The sequence below is a fragment of the Labrus bergylta genome, chromosome 10 (assembly GCF_963930695.1).
Source record: "Labrus bergylta chromosome 10, fLabBer1.1, whole genome shotgun sequence".
Lineage (NCBI taxonomy): Eukaryota > Metazoa > Chordata > Actinopteri > Labriformes > Labridae > Labrus > Labrus bergylta.
In genome coordinates, this window is record NC_089204.1 from 17,426,546 (window position 1) to 17,449,515 (window position 22,970).

The following is a 22,970-nucleotide window of genomic DNA, read 5'->3' on the forward strand; positions in this document are numbered from 1 at the left end:
TGAGCTGCAGCAGGTTATGTGTATGCATGTGAGTTAGGGTAATAGTATACAAGTCTGTGATTTAGCTTCAATCTGGCCAAGTAACAGAACACCTTTTTGACGCTTAAGGTAAACAAGAGGTAAAAAACGCTCTGCATGCCCAGAAGCAGGTATACTTGAGTTTGTTGACATATTCTTCATCTTGGTACTGGGAAGAACATTTGGAGATAAATAGGTATAACACACTAATTCATATTTGAGATGGTGAGTGTGAATGAAGTCTATTTAATATCAATAATCAAATGAATATGTAATTACAGCCTGACAGAAAACCTAAGGGCAAAGTTATGCTCTGTTATGTCATCTCAATTGTTAACCCTCATGTTTAAGATTTAATGCTACCATTGACCTCATAGATTGTGATAATGTTGCAATTGACAAACATAAGGGTTGGATTTTAAATTGGAATATTAAAAGCTTCTTAAAAAAAACAAAAAAACAAGCCAAAGTGGTAGAAAGATGCAAAAGGTATTTTTCTCAATACAGCCGAGAGAAAAATACAAAATTTAAATATATAAAAAAAAACACTTAAAGAAGGCTTGTAAGTATAAGCTATCCTATATCATCTATTTTCAGAGCCCAGTTATGGAAAGATTTTGAGTCAGGCCTGCCTGACATCAATGGTGGCCTCTGTTTGCCTTTAAGCATTCAAAACAGAGCTCCCAGCCTTAACACCACACCCCAAACCAAAGCAGTAAAGAGAGGACAGACGTGCCTTTATTTTCAAAGGGACATTAACATGGGGAGCAAAAGTTTCATTTAAAAGCAAAGCAATGCACAACATTTCAACAAATCAACATTCAATGGCATATACTTACTTCAGTTATCCAAAAAAACATATCACACATCTCATCAATGTAAATGAATGAATTCACTTAAACCCAATGGCACCAGATTCTTTCGGAGACTGATTTTCATAATCCAGAGAAAACAAGATTTGTGAAAACCCACAAAAAAGGAAAAAGAATCTATTTCATCTGACCAAGACTCCATGTTTCACTCTGCTTTAGAATTCCAAACCAAAGACAATAAATTAAAAAGAGGCCAAAGCATGTTTTTGGACTGACTGCCTTAGAAATTAAACCCTCTGTTGTTAATATCCTCCTCAGAAAACAGAAATGCAAAAACTGATAGCATGAAAATGAACCTCCACTGACAGTAGGGAACCATTACTGCAATCATCATGTCTGCTTCATGTAATAGACATCACAATGGACAAGCACACACATTTTTATTTTTATTTTAATAGTCTCCTGTGGACAAGTGTTGAGAACTGCATGTGTGTTAAAACACTTCATCCAATGTAATTGTTCATGTAAAATAAATAATATCTATCAATCAATCAACATAGTAACTGCTGTCTAACCTAAGACTGTTCTGCAGATAGAGAAGTCTGAAACTTGTCTAGACATTGACCTCCTCCTACACAATCTGCTGCACCAGAACAATAACAGAGACTCTGAACACACACAGGCATGAACGCTTACACGCTCCTTATGTCAGCTCAGCCCAAGAGACCTATGAAATGAAAACCGTTAGTATTGAATTTCTTCTCTTGCAACAATTGACATTTCGCACGTTCTACACTAATTCAATCTCCTTACTTTTCCCATGTGAAATACACACATATGCAAACATTCTGCTAGGGTTACATCTTGTGCAGATGAGAAGGGGTAAGACCGAGCAGTGGATAAGTAACAGAAAAGGAAGATGGAGGAGAAAGATCCTCAACTGACAGCCCACAAAAGTTCAAAAAGGTTAATGAATTAGCCATCTCTCAACACCAGAGGATTCTTGGCGAGTCAGCAAGAGCTCCAATGCAATTAAGTCTCTCCTTCTTCCTTCTCCCAGGCACCAATGCATGGCACGGGTGGTTAAAAGCATTATAGTGGATTTAAATCTAATTTGTGTTAATTCAGTTTCTTATTGCATTGCATATGGGGTTTTCCCCAACAAAGAAAACATGTTGACCATTGACATACGGTGAGATCCTTACCAAGGGAGCAGTCTAACCAATTCGGATCCAAGATTTCTGGTTTAATTTTATTTGAAGACTCTCTTTGAAGAGAGATCAATTTATTGAATCACAGGAAGCTACCAACCATAAAAGGCTTCCTCTTGCACAGAGTCCTCCTACAAAGTGCTGAGTAGTACAGTAAATTGAAAACCTGCTAAGTGCATTAGCCTATGACCTGAACACTTCCGTCTCTGGAAATGTGAATCCAGTAGGCAACTATACAACCACAGGAAAGGGAGAACACCACTAGAGCAAAGTACATAGCCAATCTTCGTCCTAAATTAACCCAATAAGAACCGACTGCCTTTGACATTCGAACACAAACTGAACACGTAGGTACTGATTGATCCATATAGTCAGTAGCCCTCGCTTCAGTATGTTGTTCTTTTTAGTGATACAATTATGGCAGTCCACTGTTCATCTCCTTACACTGGCTCCCAGTTACTGCTCGCATCAAAACAGCAACAAAAACGGCAAACTCTACATAAACTCTCTCATCCAGGTCTACACTTCCTCCAGCCCACTACGCTCTGCCAATGAAAGGCGTCTGATCCAACCTTCACAACAGGGTCCTAAGTCTCTGACCCCCTGTGGTGGAATGAACTTCCAAGGTCCATTTGAGTCCCTCTGTACCTTTAAGAAAAAGCTCTTTCATGAATACCTACTTACTTAATGATGATGGTCTAGATATAATTGATGATGATGGTGATGGTAATGATGATGGTTTTTGTTTGATAACGACGACTTATAAGATGGTTTCGATATTGATTAGAGCTCTCAAGAACTGCCGTCAATGTTGTGCTTTGCCTCTGTGCAATGCCTGTCAGCACCTGTGTGTCCAATCGGACTCAAAGCTGATCGTTTGCTCTTACTGACATTGTTCCCTTTTTTCTAGATCCTTGCTTGTGCTGTACTTACTCTCTGATGTACGTCGCTTTGGATAAAAGCGTCTGCTAAGTGAATTGTGGGAGCTAATCATCTAAAAGTCTCATCAGTGATAGGGTATCACCAGTAAACCAGGTAGCAAAGGATTAAAGAGACATGTTTAAAATAACTAAGATAATTCCCAGCACAAACAATCAACACACTCTGAACCAATCAAATGTTTCTTTTTACCATCTTACTCAAAAGGCCTTGGCATTTGAAATGTTGTAAAACAAAATGGCAACTAAAATAACACTAATAACATCTGACTTTAATCTACATCTGCACTATTTTGAATTCAGTACATGCTCTATGAAGGATTTAGCCTGTAGGTGGTCTCTGTGAGGCAGAGGACACAAATGGCTGAACAACTGAATAACCAGGAGGAAGAGCAATGCAGGGACAAAACCAAAGATTAACCAAACCAGTCAGACTGACAAGAGTTTCATAGTTTACATTGTCCTTCTACAGCTAATACAAGACAATTAACAGTATCTGCTCAATACTCCCAAACTAAATAAATACTGCAGTTCTTGCTGTTTATTAAAATCAACAAAAAAAGTCATTCAGTGACCTAATGTAAGGTTCTAACAGTATTTCATTTTGTAAGATATGAGTGGACAATATGATCATGTTGATTACAGATTGAATTATCTTCCCTAAATTACAACAAAAAGAGGTGAGACAATGTACTATGTCTGTTTATGCTCATGTATTAAACACTCAAACTACATGGACTAATGCTGATTCAGCTTTAACACAAACAATCATTCATTTATGTACTTTATAAATACACATTGAACTACACTGATCAGAAATAGCCTTCACTTCCTTCCAAAGAGACTGAAAAAGGAACTGAAAAGTAAACAGGAAATCACGCAGATGGAGAGATGCCTAGTTTTACAAAGTTTACCATGCACTTATTTTTTCAATGGGGAAAAAGAGAGCATTTTATGTTTTCTTCTTTTTGTTGCTTTTTTAATAAAAAAAGAGGTTTGAATGAAATTGAACAAACTGGCTGCAGTGTGGTAAAGATGCAGAGGTATGAATTTTCACTTACCAACCATAAAGAAGCCCCCAGTAAACATCCTTAACTCATCTCATCATTTACTGACTCCACTGGTCATGACTTAACCTTAGTGGTCACTGACCTGACTACTGACTCTGACACAGATTATGCTGGTAGCCATTTGAGGCGGCCTAGTGGAGCTTTTGTGGGCTTATAACATCAAAGTCTGCACAATAGGCTGACTGTTTAAATAAGATGACCCGGGAGGGATTAACAGGATGTTTAGAATCGAGGCAAACCACATCTAACAGAGCAATAAAACTAATCAGTGAAACTCTTCACTTGACTTCTGGGGCAAAATTAAAGATTCAAGTAAATACATAGAATGATTACAATTAGAATTATTTTAATTATACATAGAATAAAACTCAAAAACAAAAAACAACCTTGAAAATTGGTAAGCCTTATTCCCAGTTACAGAGAAAATGTAATAATACTGTAAAAGTAGGCCTTACATTCACTTTTTTCCATTTCATTCATTATTTCAATAACCCCAAATTACATGATAAGCAACAGCATATAAACAGCCATGTAGAGCCACAGGCCCTGAGGATTTGGGCCACAGTCGTAAGTCTGAAGTGTGGGAAATCAGTGTCTCCAACTGATTTGGCACTGATAACATTCCTTAACCGACTGCATTGTCGCAACAGCTTGCTAGGTCATGCTCGATTCCTTCAAGTAACCCAGCTGAGACTGTTGAAGCAATGTAGTGAAACATTTTCTCGCTAGACTTTTCTAATTTGCCTTGGCACTACAATTGCTGACAGTTAAGAACTGACATTTTGCTTTCAAGCAATACCTTCAACAGACTTAAGCAGAAAACTTTAACATTTCACACCAGTGTCTGCTGCACAAGTACAGCCAAAGAACTGCACACAGCTTGTGTGTACAGTTTCTGTACTGATTTGTACTATAATCACATTGTTGTGGGGAATTCCAGCAGAAACCACAACACTGTCCATCTTGACATCAGAAATGTCATTATCACCCAACAACTAAAGATAAGTGACATGATGTGGTATGAAATGTGAGACAGTGTCAACCTTTTTCAATAGATTAAATTAATTTAAACATGGCAGATAAAGTTTCACCTTGCCAGGCTTTGGATTCACCATTGTCTGAGGATTTGCAAGGGTGATTAGAGCATTAAAGAATTCTATGCAAGGTCGTATTGGGGACAATATTTTCAAATTTTTATGCCCATCTTTGCTCTTAAAAAAACCTCTCAAAGGGCAGAGTTGGCAACAGAAACACAAGCCAACAAAGCCAAAAAAAACTATTCATAAATTCACCTGCATCTCAATATCACAAGATTTACAACACAACTATATCCAATTAAATCTAACCAAAAACGATAGCCAGCCTTAGCCTGATCTCTATTCATGTTAAGACCCATATAAATTTAGTCATTGTATTTAGATCCAGTTGGAGGTCAATTTAAGCTTTGCATCCTCTCACTTTCACAGTATTTTGTCTTTGAAAACCAAACAGAGTGGGTTGGATTATAGATTAGGATTACTGGTACATGGACTATTGGCATCTAGCCTCTGATATGGACTGCAAACCCTTGTTCATGTTGTTTGACATTGGCAAATCTACCATGTGACTGATGAGTGGTCAAGAGATGGTCCAAGACTGAGTGCATGTGCACTAATATAATATTTGCTTACTGGAACAATGCGTCACAATTTCCACCTGCTTCTACAACTTTAAATTGGCCCTTTATCTTTCTTTCATAGTTTCTACTCCCTGACACCTACTCTTCAACTTTCCTTTTATCTCATCAGATTCAAAGGAAGTCTAAATCATTTCCCTTGACTTGAAGTTATGATAAAATAGGATGAGTTTGTAAACGGATGTGATGAACTCATGCCAACTGCCAAGCAGTAAACACAGATTGAACAGGAGATAAGACTTCACCACATGAGACTTTGCTCAAATTGCCTTCACAGCTCTCTGACTAAAGCTTCCAAATCTTTCTTGTAGGCATTAAAGCAATGCTGTAAGCTGCTTTGTGTAGGGTTGTTCTCTGGGGACACCTTATTTGAGCTGAGGCTGATATATGAGGATCAACATCAACATTGTTGAGATAAAAAGGGCAAGGTAAATAAAAATGAATTATTCATCAGATTAAGAATGAAAGCCAGATTGTTGGCTGTCTGATAACTTTGCTCATGTCTCTGCATATTTACAGAACCCTCTCTGCTCTCTGACATCGGGCCGTGGGTCATGATACCACATCACAGGAAGTCACACACAGACATTTGAAAATCCAGCTTTGTTTAAAGCGCCTTCAAGTTTTCATGTGCTTTTGTGGACACACTGAATTATGTGTGTGAGTGAGAGCTGTTCGTCTGACTGCAATTTTCATTGTAACATTCGGGGGAACAGCCACTGTTTTAATGCAGACCACACCAGCACAGGCGCAAGGTAGCAATGGGAAAAGTTTTCCTCTTTACACAGTATCAGTCTGAACAACACAAGAATGTGTTCCTTCAAGTTATTCATAATGACTTGACAGATATCAATAGATCTAATTTCACCTCAATATGATAACCTTACTGACACTGTTGAGCAACCTTAAGTTTTGATTGAGAAAAATTGTAGGAAGTGATTTCTAACTTTGCAGCTCCTTAAGCAGTAAGAAATCTTACCTGATAGTAGTCTTTAATCTGCTTGATGAGTATAGAGAGGTTCTGTATGCGCAGCGTGGGGTCGTTGTTGACTTTCTTGTTCGTCCTCTGCACAGTGGCTTTGGGGTTTCTGTGGGAGAAGGGAGAAAGATGGAACATTGTTATTTCATCATATTTGCAGGAAAGTCACATTTCACTTGAAGAAACACTTCAATAATAATGTTCTTAAGTGTGTCTTGGCTGTTTCCTTGTTTCGGTTTGACAGCGTTTCGCATCGATATGAAGGAACGTGTGTTTGGCTAAAGACATTCACAGCATAGTGACGATGGACCAACATTTATGTAGGGTCAGTCCCATGTGAATGTTAAAGAAAACATGCATTAAAAGACTGCAAATAAGAAATGTCCGCCCTTACAGCTGAATGCACCACTGTTTCAGACAGTAAAAAAATCAATTTGAACTTCTTCATGAAGCACTTTTAGGCTAAACTGTATAAGATAAGGGCTTTCACACTTGCAGTAAACTCCTTAAAAACACAATATTTTCAGGGGGAGCTGTATGTGTGAAGGAAAAAGCCACATTTTTCACTCTGACTTTATACAGAGCCAGACTCCTAGTATTTTTTCTGTAGAAAGTGGAAGTGAGCTGATATGAGAACGCAGCAGGATATTGTCCAGAGAATTCATCTCTAGGGAGTGGGGGGGGGGGGGATGACACATCCTGTGACCGGTGCAAGGTGCATAGACCCCTACGATCTCTAATTATAGCGTCGTATAACACAAACTGTTGCTTCGTCCACCCCTTCTGCATCGTCATTTTTACGTCATGTCTTGCCTTAAGAGACCCCTCTTCTCCTGTCCTGTCCGACAGTGATAGTCTCCTGCTGTGTGGTGCATATGTGAACAGCCAGGTAAGGATCATTTCAGGAGCAGTGCTTACAAGAGGCCCTCTTTAATTTAATACAAACAAGGATATTTTTAAAATTAGTAGTAGAGTGAACAGTTGTTTTGGCGCCTCTATGAGATGAAGTATTTCAACAATTCCCTGTCCTCTAACTGTGGCAACCATATCTTTTTTTATCTCTCTCAATCAAAGAGTAGTGTCTTAATGTTCATGCAGAACAGAGAGCCAGTGTTGTTATCTGTGCTGCCCAAGGAGCATGAAAAGCAGCGTGTACAACGACTGATGTTATCGCGGGTGTCAACATGTTTAAGTGAGGCTCATAGACATTCCACAAACTCACACAGTACCACCTCTCCAGCTGCTGTTATCTACTGAACCACCGTTTGTATATCAAAAGAAATTGCCTTTATAATACCAAACCTCTTAAATCTAAAACTTGTTTTCGATTCAAATTTACTGAAAGGATTAGTAATATAATTCATTAAAGCCCAAAAGATAAGCTTCCAGGTAATTTGTTTCTGTTTTTCCCTTTCTCTTTGGAATGCTTAACATCCCAACTATTTCCCAGGCCTAGTGTCAGTACTCATCAGCAATTCATGTATTTATCAGCTAATTACTTTCCTACGTGTTGACTGTAAGTTGGGGCTTCTTAACCGCTACCTTTGATAATAGGAGCAGAAGCGAATAAAGCTTGTTGAAATGGCAGTGTTTCTTTAAGGAGAATTTAGAAGTTAAAACACTCATTCTATTCAAGGCATGGGCCTTAATGTGGTATACACATTTTCCCCTCCCTGAGTGAAACAAATCTTCTTCACTTCCCACTTCACAGAACATAAGTGGCAACAAAGCAGCAGATCTAGAGCTGATATAGTTTCAGTAAAAAAGCAAAGGGAGACTTTGAAAAGGTTGACACTTACAGCCATGCTTCCCTGACTTCACATTATCTCTGTAAGGTAGATGGGATTTGGCACTAAACATAAATCTCACAACTTTACTTTGGACTCGTTCCATATGAGAGCATCCAAACACCAGCTCAGCATAATTGCGGAACTTTGAACTTGGCCTATCTTGTAGGTTAAATATATTTTTTTCACCTGCCCATTGCTTGAAACTGGCAGCAGAGGAGAGAAATGTAGGGCCCACTCATGCTAGGTACATCATATATTCATAAGGACGTTAGAAAATGTATTTATAAAATAATTAGAAAGTAAATTTGCTTTGGCGAATTGCTAGGAGAATGTTTTGACAGTGTCATCTTTCATCTGCCATGCATAGAGCCCAAGAGAGAAAAAGAGTAAAAATCCACTCAGCCGCTTCATAAAAAAAACCCTCCTGTAATTAATTAATGATACCTTTGCCCTGGGATTATCTGGGAAAACAACACTACTCATGTACTTGAGATTTTAGAGCCTTACATCAACTCTGTTTAAGAGCAGTATTGTTTTCATAATATGCAACTCAGACTTCAAAGCATGTACGTAGCATGACCTATATATGAGGGTCAACATGCCGTGAGTTTGGGGGAGGAGGAGGGTCCTGACTGCTTATGAATGTATGCATGCATGCATGTAGTGTGTAGCACATGTGAAGTCATGCATGTGTCTGCATCTGTGCTCTTGAAGGCACAGCCCTGTCTGTGTCTGTATGGGCCAACAGCCCAATAAAATTCATCTTGAAATGTCACAAAGACTGTAAATAATCCAGATTTCTTTAATCTGTTTTGTTCTGTTTGAAATCAGAATTTAAAGGATTTTTTTAGGTATGGATACTTTTGATCAAAGGGGACGTCTGGTTAAATGAAATCTCCCTTATCACACTATGCTGCTGCTGTTTCTTCTTTAAAAAAAAAAAATCAAATCAATTTATTTTAAAACCACACATTTTAATAAAGCACGTAAATTATTATGTTACACAAAGAAAAAGGCAGAGTGCTTGTGTCTTAATTAACCGGCTTAAGTGTGGACTTGGCAATTAGTCTTTTGATCAGCTTAGCCCTGACACACAAACACACACACACACACACACACACACACACACACACACACACACACACACACACACACACACACACACACACACACACACAAAATCATGCTAATCAGAAGGACAGAGGATTCTTTTAATATGGGTCTAAATGAACAGTCATGTGACATTCCTGCCCCCCCCCCTCCACACACATTTAGCCTCTTTTGAGGTCCATAGTAGGGGGTCTATTTAACCCATTAATTAAAAAGCACAGATGAGGCTGTAATCCTGTCAGGGTGAGGACGGTGATACAGTGAATGAAGGGTGTGTTTTTTAACGGAAAAGAGGAGGCTGAAAGAGAGACAATCTGCAAAGACAGGGTTCATTCCATTCACACATTCCATCACCACCAGTCGGCCAAGAACAAATGCGGCCAAAATAGCATGACCACAACAACACCATAACATCCACCCCTAGATTCTCTGTCTGTTTTTTTGACTTCACCCGTACAAGCACACGACGGGTTGACTCCCCCTGTGGATCAGTGCGTGAATAAATACAGCTACTTAAAATGGCAACCTGGCTCAAAAGTCCAACTTATTGACTCCCTCCCAATTCCTGCTGATATGGTAAACCTAAGACTTTAAACAAATAGATTAGGATGAACATGCAGACTGATGGGGAGCAAGCTCACCAGACAGCCAGTCAATAAGCCGGTCTGTTGGTGCTGTTGATGGCCACTGCAGCCTTATGTAGCGCCTGGGGCCATTGGGCTTTCTCCTCTCTTCTCCTGGCTTTGATTGGCTGGGTAACTTGGAGAGTAGTGTTAACCTATATATGACATGCTTCATTACAGTCAGCATGGGCAGCCAGGCAGGCAGGCACATGCTCATACACACACACACACACAGCTGAAGTAGGCTAAATTGCAAACACACCAAAACAAAAAAAAGAGGGCTGCATTTGGCCACGTGTTGGGCATAGAGCTTATGAGCTGCACTGTCAAAACACAGCAGGGGAGTGTGTGTTTGCATCGTTGTTTGTGAAAAACATTGGAAGCCAAACAGCTAACAGTAATACAAATCTGGGGGATGAGCACTTATTAGCAGCCTTGCTAAGGTTAACAGTTCAGTTCAGTTCAGGATACGTTTGTGGGTCAATGCCTGAAACCTTCACATTATCAACTAATTCTGCACCATGTAGTCAGCTTATGAACAAAACAGATGTACCGGTTAAGTTTGTCAAAATACCCCGAAAAAGCATGTCCTAATACACCGTATATGTATTATCTAGCTATGTCTATGTGTACAGTATATACACCTCATAGAATACCAGGATTAAAGCCAGTTGAATTACTCACATGCCTTGTAGAGACACAACTAGCCCAAGATATAGTTTGTAATGTTCCCCATCAGCCAACACATAACTAGGGGATATAACTTGGAAAATAAGTCCCACTCTGAATGATGATTCAACAAAACATGAGTGAATACATGAAAATAAAAATTCAGGAGCGCAACTGGTCATTTCGCTCTGTAAATCAAATAATGAGATTTAAATGTTTGTCTGACAGTTGCAATACTTGGAACTCTGCCTTGATCTCATTATCGTGGGATCTTGTTATACTGAATTACATTTTAACACACTGACCCGCGTTCTTAAATGGAAGCTTGTGAGTGCAGTGAGTGCATTTTATATTAGCATAGCACACAACAAAATGTGTGTTTGTAAAACATTGGACACACAGCATCAAGTATCAGTTTGCATCAGTTTACTGGGATATTACATGCACGTCAGTATTGCACGTATTTCAATTGTTTGATATTTTGCGATCATGCAAACCTAAGGCTCCGGTTGACTGCATCTCCATTCCTCCCCATCAGACTTCCTCCATCCGTGGGAACTTCAGTATACAAGCAAACCAATAAAATTCTGACCATGGGCATGGTGATATTATCAGCCTATTTCCTTGTCTTGGCTTTTCATGTGCTTGTTTCTCTCCTGTCTTTGTCTCTCTGTTTCCACAGGGCCTCTTCCCATTCCTCTCCTCTGCCACTGTATCCATGGGACTGTAGTTAAACTCATTCCTGCTGACCACATGGGATCAGATTTGTTGCCTTACTAGACTGACAGACCACAATAACAAGCTAAAATGCAATTAAACGTAATTCCTTCATTTGGACAATTTAGTAACCCAACACTATCAGGTGTTTTTTTTTGGGTGTTTTTTTAACTGGAATTCTATAACTGGTCACAGATTAATTATATTAGTTTTTTAATCTCAATGTAAAGTTGCTGTTAAACTCTTTGTGGAGATGTTTCAGAGCGAAAGTATTGCAGAAACAGAAGGGATTGTGTCCCCTGAGTCACTGAAGGGCCTGTAACATAAAATAGAATGAAGAAGTTTTTTTTTCAGTTGGCATTAACATCAATCAGTAACAGCAAATTACCATAAGACGCGGTCTGATCAGTCAAATTTGGTCTAGTATAATCAAATCTAATGCTGGGGGAAATTCGATAACATCTGTTTGTAACAAAATCTCATTTAAACAAAGCATTTTCTCTCTTAAATTAAAATAAACATATTAGTCAAAGCTATTCATTTTTTTAAGTATAGTCATTAGTAATGCTTTTTGACATGCTGTTGAACTCACAGATTGAGCATCAGTACAACCCAAAGGCGAGGTAAACTTATTTTAAGATGTGTTTTACTGAACTAATAATAAAGTCAGTACGAGTGGTAAGTTAGATGCTAGCTCTTCTGTTTGGCAACAACGTCTGAATATGGTGCAGTTCAGATATTCTGACAAATACAGTACTTTGAATGCTGACCACCTCAAAGACAGATTGACTGTGAATTGCCAGAAGAAACTGACAACGTGTGTTTAAAATCCTACAAAAGGTCCCGGTGGGGATTACCATGTTCCTGGTTGTGGGATTTTGAGAGCCTCACATTAACACAGCCCTGTTAAAAGTTTTGTCCTCTCAAGGTCACAGCTGCTGTTTCCTGTTTGACTCGATACACATCCTCCTGCTTGACAGACACAGAGAGCGTGGCATGGCATAAAGAAGACTATGAGAGGTGCCAGATTCATTCCACACTTTGATGTGGAAGGGTTGGGACACCAAGGTCCAGGCAGCAGCAGTGGTAGGCCCAAACAGGCTGACAACCCAACAGCAGCTCTGCTTTCTCCTTTCTTTGGTGCAGCTGGAATCCAAACTATGTCTACTGTAACGAGCCCCAGAGAAAATCAACAAAGGCTCCAACATGCTGCTCAAAGAAAACAGAGGAGGGCGAGAGGAGCGAGAGAGGTTAGGCATGGACAGAAAAAAGGACACAGATGAAGATTTTCTTTAAAGTGGAACAAGGAAAAGGAGAAAGAGGATAAAAAGCAAGAGGAGCAGAGGCAAGCAGTGGGTGATTAAACATGATGAAACAATGAACAAGTTAACAGAAAAGGATGAGGGGTAAAGATGAAGGTATGGACAAGAACTGAAGAGGCAGCGAAATTTCAAATCCTGGGTTTCAATTTCAAATTATTTTAATCACGCCACTTATTCTCTGGTTAAAATGTTTATAGGAAGCTAAGGTTTTGTCCTTACATTTCCTGGTCTGAGCAGCAGACCAAAAGATATTTAAATGAAATGACAAAGAAAAGAAAGAAGCTTCTTACATTTTAAAGGCTGGAATCAGATATTTTTTTACATAAAAAATGACGGGAATGTTTAAATAGTTAGAAAAAAGGAGTTGAATAATTTTCCTTTGGCCATCCGTGGTAACGGAAATGCTGACATATCAAAACTTCCTCGGTCTTACTCTTTTATGAGCATACCAAAATATCTTTAAGTTTAATCTGTTATGATCAATTACATCATATGGTAGCTTGAATCTTTGTTTAGTTCAAAGGTACTGCATGCATACTGGCCTTTAATTCTGAATGCTTCCCCCCTGTTAACAGAGAAGCTTCTAAAACCTCTAGGAATCCTAAACTTTCAAAGAAAATAAGTACAAAAACATATAAAAGTGAGATCAAAATAGAAAACCAAAAGAAGAGTTGACCACACTGTTTCTTTGTATGTTGCCATTTCTAGATATCACCTTTAATAACAAAATTGTTGGAAGACAGTCATCTCAGTCAACCTCTACTGAATACTCTACTGGACCAAGTGAACCATGAAAAGTAGCATGAGCATAATAAAGCCTCCATGTGTTACTAGAACAAAAACAGAGACTCTAATGATGGATCTGATAGTCTCAAACAAAAGAAACCCATATCAACAAAAGACCAACTGAGTCCAGGGATTAAACTAACACAACCCATTCACGACACTGATGTCCCTTTTGTCCAAACTTATCTCAAAAGGCTATTGGTTGAATTCTAAGTGACTGTGGGTATATGTGGTGCGTTGAAAAGCCAATTCTGGCAGTAAAGGAAGTGATGACAGGTAGTGAGGACTACATCCTGTGTATGTGAGCCTACACTGTGAATTTACTGTAACGTAGCCTTGTGGCAGAGAAAAAAAATACCTTTACAGGGTTTAAGCTGAGTCTAACAACTATTCATTGCAAAAAAGTTTAAGCCAAGTTATCAACAAATATAAACACAACTTAGGACCCCAATTATCACGATAAATGTTAAGTAAAAGCTAATAAGACATTAAATCCCTTTATTTAATCCTAAAAGTGTGTCTCTCACATGCATAACTCTGTCCCAGCTCCTTGTAAAGGACAGACTGACCGGTTTGAAACCCGGGCCAACCAGTCAGCATGGGTCTGTAGGATTGGCAGCAAAACGGACAATTCGACAGCACAGTTGTCACTCTGACAGAAATTTAATTGGCTCCTTCTTGCTGAGCGGGAAAACTAATTGGTTTGACAGGGCGGAGGAGGGCAATCTAATTGGCTCGGTAATGTCAGTCACAAGAGGGCAAAGGAGGGAGGTGATGTGGTGCCATCTGGGTGTCAGCAAACCGTTAGATAATCCCAGGTTCTCTCTCTCCTTCTTTCACCCATGGTGTCCTGATGACAACTGCTGCCAGCCTGTCTGCCACGTGTACAATGGGGCCATACAGAGACATCCACACAGAAACATCACAGCTTTAAGTACAACAGCTGACACCACCAGTAGATATGTTAAAGCTCAAGTTTCTTCAGAGAGTACAGTAAGCAGGTGTTTGCCGGCTTTAATCTACTGATGTGCAGGTTCTAGCATGTGTTTTCTGGTTTAGCATTTTCTGCATTGTCACTGTTGTAAAACTTAAGTTTTTTTGAGTGTAAAGTGAGCTACATTTTGCTGGAGGTGAACAGACACCTTTTAGTGGATCAATTGCAAGTCAGTACAATTTATTACAAGCAGCCTGCACAGAAAGGGTGGAAAGAAATGGAAAGTTGATGTGTTTGTCGATGATACAGACTCAAATGGAATGAATTAACCTTGACAGGAGTAACCTGTTTCTACTAAATTTCATTATTTTAATACTGAACCAAGTCACATTCAGAACCAAAATGCACCATTCCCTGCAAAAGCTTCAAAATTAAGATTTATGAGCTGTGATATGCATTTAAGCTGATGATAGTCTTTTTTTTTCTTTTTTAGTTCTGTTAAGCTTAGAGAGGCAGACAAAGAGCAGTCTCACTAACACAACATCTGACCAATACTGTAGGCCTTCTGTGTGGGAGGGTGGCTGGGCAAGACAACTACCAACAGCTGCCTCAGTCAAAAACAAAATGCACAGAAGAAAACACCCCAGATACACATACTCCCACACAGAAACAGAAGCCCTCAAGAAAAGTGCACACACACATAGACACACAGTGTTGGCTGTGACTGGCAATCCCCAACATCCGGTGTCAAGCGATTGCTAAGCCAGTTCATTTCAGCTTAACACTGGCTCCTCTCTGCAGAAGCACACAACCGACCACAGAAAATTCCTATCCAGTTCATTCCATGTATTTAGAGACTGAATTTTGACTTAGTACCTAGTCGTCAAACATCTCAGTCTCTGCAAACCAAGGCTTGACCTCGACTTTTGTGTTCAATCCGCTGGCTCATTCTTCCACATCTTCCCTGTCATGTTTAAGGATTTTGGCAAATCATTTCCAGTCTTACTCACTCCTAAAACCCCTCCCCCTCTTATCCTTGTGGTTGCTTTCCAGTATTCAATGTCCCATAGGGAAAGACGCTCTAAAAATACTGTCAGATTGTTCATGGTTTTTGCAGGGACTGTGTGAGGAAAATAGAAGACACCTAAGCTGTCCAAACCTGCTTTGACCTCCCTAAATTGTCTGTCTTTTTTTTTTTTTTTTTTTTTAAAGGACTCCTCTGAGAATTTCGATGCGATGCAGCCTGGAGGACTAGGAAGAAAAAACAAGCATGGAAGTAGAGGTGGAAGTGGTAGCTGAAACATGAAGGTAGGCAGCTTAGTACGGTGATGCAGCAAAGCAGTATGAGGTCAGAGTGGGGGGGGGGGGAGAAGAGGACAACAAACCAAGACAGGAAACAGAAAGTCAGGATTAATCAGCTCCTCATGCAACACAGAAGCAGATGAACCCTTTTTTTAAAGAAGTAACATAAAGAAACTACACAGATAGAAGAGCAAAGATAGCCTTATACAGAAGACAAACCACACCGTATTCCTCCTACTGACAAATCCTTACCACAGAATGAATGAACTATTTCAGTTGCTTCATGAAAATGCAACACATAATCCTCAGTTAAGCACTGCTTCACAGGCGAAACGAAAGGGGTAAATGCTGACAGTGGAGAGTGTGGTATTAGCGGAATATTAAAAATTGCCCTACAAGCGGGAAGTGGAAGCTTTAAGCCAGACAAAGGAATGGAAAGCCATCTTCTGACAAACTGTATGTCAGGAGGAGACTGGAAAGATTTGACATATCATGCCTCATCTCCTCCGAAAAAAAAAAAAAACACTCTGCCAAAACATCCACTTCCCTTTTAATTCAGTATAAACAAACATGTATAAGTGAAGGATCTGCACTGCAGGATAAGGCTTCTTTGGCTACTCCGGTGTAGTCCAGAGCACAGCAGGGAAACGTGTGAGCTTTGTAGCTTCCAGGGGCGGGGTGTCTCACAGTCTGCTGCAGATGACAGTGTAAGGGTTACTAGGGGGGGGGGAAGCAGTGCAACTGAAAGCTGCCTCCTTGCAGCCACTGATGCTTGTGGTCGTCGGCAGAACCACATAGCTAAAAGGGATCCTAACAATAACTGTCTGCAGAGATATCTGTGACCCATCACTGCCCCTAATACTAGGTCCCTTTGTGCTTAGCCTACATTCACTTCAGCAGGCAATTTGTGAGTTTGATAAGAGACTAGGGACAAAAAACGAAATATAGGCTAAAGTACAATCATTGAGTATTGCATTTAGGTGCGTTTGATGTACAAAAAAAAAAGGTCTACATGCCCTCAATAGGACAATACACTACAGTGGTACAGGCAAGAAAACAGTCTGGTGTGTCTGCAACAATTATGAAGTAGGTCTACTTACATCTCAAGCATGATCTCATTCAGGTAAATCCCATCCACCAATTCAACATATTCTGATAGTTTGGAGCCATCGGTCACTGTCGTCTGCCCGACAGTCTTCACCTGAAAAAAATAAAATGGAATAATGCAAATAGGCGTCACGATCATCAATAACCTCATACAGGAGATGCCTTCACGGGACCAGGGGTGTTTTAATTAGGGAGCTGAAGCCACATTGTGAATAGTTAATTAGCAAAAGGGGGGGGGGGCGCTTACCCAGCAGACCAGAGGCGTGAGCATGAACTGCTCCAGCAAAGGGGTGAAAACCTCACTTTCCATATTTTCCAGGGCAACTGGGCGCCTTCTATTTCAGCAGATGTGGAAGAAGAAGAAGAAAAAAGAACCACAGTGCACTCCTTTGGAGAAATGTGTGTTTGTTTAGGCTCCACTCATGTATTTGATTCAATTAAATCGACGCTCATTTTGGCTAGAGGCCACTGTTACACGTCCGGGTTTTTTTTTTTTTTTTTAAAAAGATAATCCACAATCTTCTCGAGACCCTGGTTCAAGATCCCATAAAGGGCTGGGGCTCGGCTACCTCAGGATAAAGACAAGGAATTACATTTTGTTTAAGAACAAAAAAAAAAATGTATGTCCCAGAGGGTTAGCTAGCAATCTACAGAAGCGAGGATACAACAGACTACATGAAACATGAGTCAGGTATGCTTTTTTTTTTTTTTTTTTTTTTTTTTTATGCTAGCGGTCCACTCCTGGAAAATTAAGATGAGGAGAGGAATTTTTAAACGGTAAAAAAATGTTTTACTCCGCCACGAAAAATAAAAAGGAAGTATCCAGTGCGAAAAAATCCAGATGTTTAAGGTCCTCGTTAAAAACAAAACGTAGGGCTACTCCTCTCAGTAATAGTGAAGTCATTTCTAACCGCTTGCTTCTCAAAACCTCTGTCTACCTCCGTTCAAATGCAGAATTCAAATGAACAGGGAGCAGAGAGAGGATGACTGGAGGACACTTAGCACCGCCTCCTCTCTGCCTCTCATGTGCATCTCCCTCCGCCTCCTTGCTCTGAAAGGAAAAATAGGGCACTGACCAAAGCAGGACCCATCTCTCTCTTTAGATTTGTTTTTAAAGGTCCCCAGGGTCAATGATGAGTCTAAGAAAACAATAGATTACTTGAGGAGTCATGACGTTATAAAATGTAGGCTACAGAAAAAAAAAAAAAAGAAAAGTGAAATGGTATGAACCTCAGTTGCAGCCATGTAGCTAATTCATTTGTTATGGCATGCTAAGAAAAAGTCGTTATTTTAAACATGGATAGGCTAAGGGGAGATATTGGGGATTCATACAAAGGCCTACCTTTGTTTGCATTTACTGCATTGGTACAGTAGTGCAGAAAGGCAAGTAGGTTGCTGACACCTGGTGGGTGTGTGCAAAGAGACTGGTGTCCATTTACAGTAGGCTTAGTCTGTAAGCTTTATCCTAATAGAAGGTTAAAAAAAAGCCACTGAACTATCACACAAATTGCCTCTAGGTCTGCACTAACCCTAACCCTCATTTTTATTAGTGATTATATTGTTAATTAATTTATCGATTTATCATTATCCTACTTAGTTTGGCCTACAAATCACCAGAAAATGAAAATGTTGATAGATTTTTTTTCTAAAGCCAAAGCTAACATTCTCAGTTCTCTTGGTCATTTAATGGTGGAATTTGACCATTTTGCAGAAAAGATTACCCAGACAGATCATGAAAATATTTGACAATTCATTGAATGTTTAATAACCTATTGATGAAATGAATTGCATCCTTAAAGCAGTAGGCTATGTGACATCCATGTGACAAAACAGGAAAAATCTAGAAGTGTATCATTCAGGATATTGGGACTATATAAAAGAATCAGGCATACTGAGTTGACATTCAATGCAACTGTTTTGTTATTCATTTTCATTTATTTAATTTGATATACTTTATTAAGGGACAATTATTTTCCACTCTGTTGTTCAACATGCTGCACACACATAGGCTGAATTACACACAGGCACAAATAGGATCCTATGGACATGCACTAATGGAGAGATGGCAGAGTGAGGGGCTGCACATGAAAGAGAGCCAGAGCTGTTGGGGGTTCGATGCCTTGCTCAAGGGCACCTTGACAGTGCTCAGGAAGTGGCCTGGCACCTCTCAAGCCACCAGACCAATTCCAAACTTGTTCCGCACCGGGACTTAAACCATGACCCTCCAGTTCCCAACCCAAGTCAATACACACTAAACTACTGCCACCCTATATCAATAATCATATATTATTATGATTATTGATAATCCCGCCAAAAAACAGCTTTTTTTTTTTTTTTTGCATCATCAGTATGAAGATCTTCTTTTCTCTGATTTACAAAAATATATTTCTAGATATTAGCTGAGGTTAAGGAAATGGTATCAGTGATTTCCAATCTTAAGACATTTTGTGGACTAAACAATAAATCAAGAATTAAGATGACTGATTTATAGTCGGACAATAACTACTTCTTCTAAAAAATGTGAGAAAATTCTTCTAAATCTGTATCCTAAATATAAAAAAGACAAATGTTCAAACCAACTGAACTCAGACTGTTGAATAACTGTTTGTGGAAGAAAACAATGGCACTTGTATTAACTGTGATAAATGCAACTGCTGACAACAAATCTGGATCAGATAATGCATGATGAATTTCAGTTTATCCCTGAAACTACCACTTATTTTTAACATACAGTATTTTTTTCTTGCTGAATCAGCACTTAGATAATGAACAAATGATACACCCTGACAGACCTGCACTCTTTCACTGGAGGTAGAAAACACCCAGTCAACAACTGATGAATGGCTCTGATGGTGTGAATGGGGAGCAGAGGCAGAGTGGCCACAGAGCTAATTAAAAACACAATTGATTTGGGAACTGGCGACCTGGGTCCCCTCTCTGGTTAGAATGAATATATTCTTGTTTGTCGAGAATGAGCACATTTTAGCAGAAGCAGCAGCTCTCTTGGGTAAGCAGAGGCTCTCATTTGCATTTGTCATAACGGTCGCTGTGGTTGGTGTTCCGGCTCGAGGCAATACAGTATGAGATCCTGAATAGACTTGTTGTGTCATGTTTTCTGCAAAACACGTTTGACGCACAAGAGGAGGTTAGAGCATGTGTATCAGCCTCTCCAAAATCTAGGTTTTCTTGCTTAAAACTATCACACTATAAAAAGGGATGTCAATTTATTTTTTAGTGTAATACGTTTCATGTAGATACTGATTATCAAGTTTTGCTTTAACATAACGGCTCAGTTTAGGCATAATGACATTTACCCTTTAGGAGTTCAACATTGGTACTAGTCCCCTTTTTTCAATGTTTCAATACAATGTCAGACCATACCTTTGGTCACCTGTCTCGAAAGTTATAATTCTGGTTTGGTAAAAGGTCTGACATGATAATACTGCCAAAGTACAATTTATAGACTCTATGATCATAACTTTACAAAAGAATATGCAGTAATTATAAGTAGTTAACTTGTTGTGGCAATTATGTAACATCATATATTTCAGTTTAAATTCCAGCCCTGGTGCCTTGATTCACTTTTTTAAATATTTAACTAAATTTAAGTTAAAGTTCTTTTTCAACGCGGCTTGCGTAAACTGACACCAGCCATTGTGCACTAGAACACAAACAAGCAAAGAGGTTTTGTTATTTTGCTCATTAATAAACTTTTGACATGAGCTTTTATAAAGCTTAAAAAACCGTTCATGTTAAATAACTCAAATGGACTGAATTTATGAGAAATAGGTATCGTCTGTTGGACTGTGTTGCTCAGAGTAAGACTGATTGAGAAATTTGTTCTGGGGATTTAAACCCATTTTATACACAACTCACAACTTCAGTCAATTTCTGCCATAAACACCCCTCAAAAATCAATCAACTTTATATTACCTTAATGACGTGAGATATACAGTAAGGATGATTTGCTTCCAAATCTACTTCAGATCAAATCACCTCAGCAGCCGATTTAACAGTGACGCAGATAAAGAAACCCTTTCATGGCTCATGTCTCGCCTGTTACCAACGCAGCAGCCCAAACACAATTTTGTTCCACACAATTACTGTGGGGGATTAGGTTGATGTTTTTTTTATATAGCTCTGTGTGATTTTGTATTCATGTTAGTACTTACTGTGCAGGCGTTGGATTCATTAACCTTGGATTGAAAGGGGTGCTCCTGCCCGTTTCATTATTCATCTATTATTCATGATGCATTTAAGAAGTTTTCTGTCACAAAGCAGCATCCACCTCCACCACACACGCAAGCACGCACGCACGCACACACACACACAGCTATGAAAGCACTCAAAAATATCCAGAGGAAACCCACCACCCGCCTCTTTTGGCTCAAACTCTACAGAACCAGCATACACATGGAAATGTGTCCTTAATCTAGTCCTGGGTTTAAAAATTCCACTGGCTCCTTCTTTTAAATCCACAACGGGAAAAAAAAGTCTCTCTCTCTCTCTCTCTCTCTCAGCAGCATGGGTAGCTCTTTATGATTATTCTTATAGGGTGACTGCAGTTTCCTGTTAGTAATTTCTTTGGAATTTACAAGTCACCACAAACATTTGTGACCTTGAATGCAGGGTGGGCTGACTAACGCATGAGAGAATTGTTTGAGCAGATACCATTTTCTCTTTCCTAAAGTAAAATAACATCTTTATTGACTTCTTCCCCTATAATGTAATGACTATTAAGTTTTTCTAGATAATAATTTAGTTGTAATGCTAATCTGGTCATTAGGTGTAGGGAAGTCTTGCTTTTATCCAAACATTCCTAATGCAAACCAGTTCTTGGCACTATTGGAAAGTGTTTTCAGTGGAGGGAAGTTCATATGGTCAAGTGGACTTTTTTAGTTTTTTTAAGAAATGGTGAGATTGTCTCATGAAACTCAAACATATTTCCATGAAAGCAAACAAAGCACATCACCAATGACATAGATTAACAGACCTGCCTCTTTAGATTGACAAATTGATTCAAAGGTGTGACCTCTATCATCAAAGTAGAGGTCACTCTGGCCATCCACTTTGTCTTTGTCACTGTCCATCCTGTGGTGCTGCCATAGGAAATCAATTCAAATATCCACCCTGAATGATTAAGACCCCTCTGGCTGAGTCAAGGCCCCATTGCATGAAAGTGTGATTCTGATGCATCCATTAATTCTTAATTAACAAAGGCTTTTCTTTAATGGAGAAACATCCGATTATTTCCCCATGAAAGCAATGTGATTCTCTTTCACAACGGAAACACACAATGTTACTTCTACTGTCAGCAAACTGATAAAGATTTTTTTTATCAGCTTTAAACTTTGGTTAACAAGTATTGTAATATTTTGTACATCACATTTCAGATTTGTTCAGGCCTTCCATTTCTTTATCTTGATTTTTGAACACAATATGGGTCACATCAGAGTCTGAGATTCTCAAGATGAGTTCTAAAGACCGCTCTGGATTCAAGCCTTGAGACCAAAAAGTAATCAAGTCTTTGCACTTTAGGCCTAAAGACTTTAAATCACTTTATCAGCCCCCCTGTGTGAGAAGGGTTTTACATCATCAACCCTGCAGGGAGCTACTGTGTAGGAGTAATCACTGTGTTTGTTTCGGGAAATGATTAATTGTTGGACCAAATAAAAGAGTGGGATTGAGTCACACTGTTCAAAATGTTCTTCCATTTAACATCAGTTTGTCATACAGATGAGGTGTACATGCGAGATGTACTCTGATTTTATTAATTAGAATGGCATCAGTTTGTTATTTTGCAAGTTCAGTTCAGTTTAGACAGTAACAAACTTGCCTTTTTAATTTTCATTCAGTTCTCATTTCAATTGCAGGCTACACCGGAGCAATCATCAGACTGATCCTGTG

The 22,970-nt window shown here is 39.2% G+C and overlaps 1 protein-coding gene across 7 annotated transcripts in view; it reads right to left on the reverse strand.

Annotated features, from left to right (window-relative positions):
• The window catches only part of LOC109997360 (girdin), a 63,569-nt gene extending 45,549 nt beyond the window's left edge, over positions 1-18,020 (reverse strand). For 5 of the 7 annotated variants that reach the window (XR_010667040.1, XM_065959518.1, XM_065959519.1 and 2 more), the window contains exons 1-3: positions 17,311-18,020; positions 17,057-17,157; positions 6,704-6,812 (exon numbers count right to left, since the gene is read on the reverse strand). Coding sequence is in view for 5 of the 7 variants with exons in the window: in XM_065959518.1 (XP_065815590.1) it covers positions 6,704-6,812; positions 17,057-17,157; positions 17,311-17,373 (273 nt within the window). In the remaining 2 variants the exon portion in view is untranslated. The remainder of the gene's footprint in view (positions 1-6,703; positions 6,813-17,056; positions 17,158-17,310) is intronic. The other 2 variants (XR_010667041.1, XM_065959520.1) reach the window with 1 other exon arrangement.
• Positions 18,021-22,970: the final 4,950 nt, after the last annotated feature.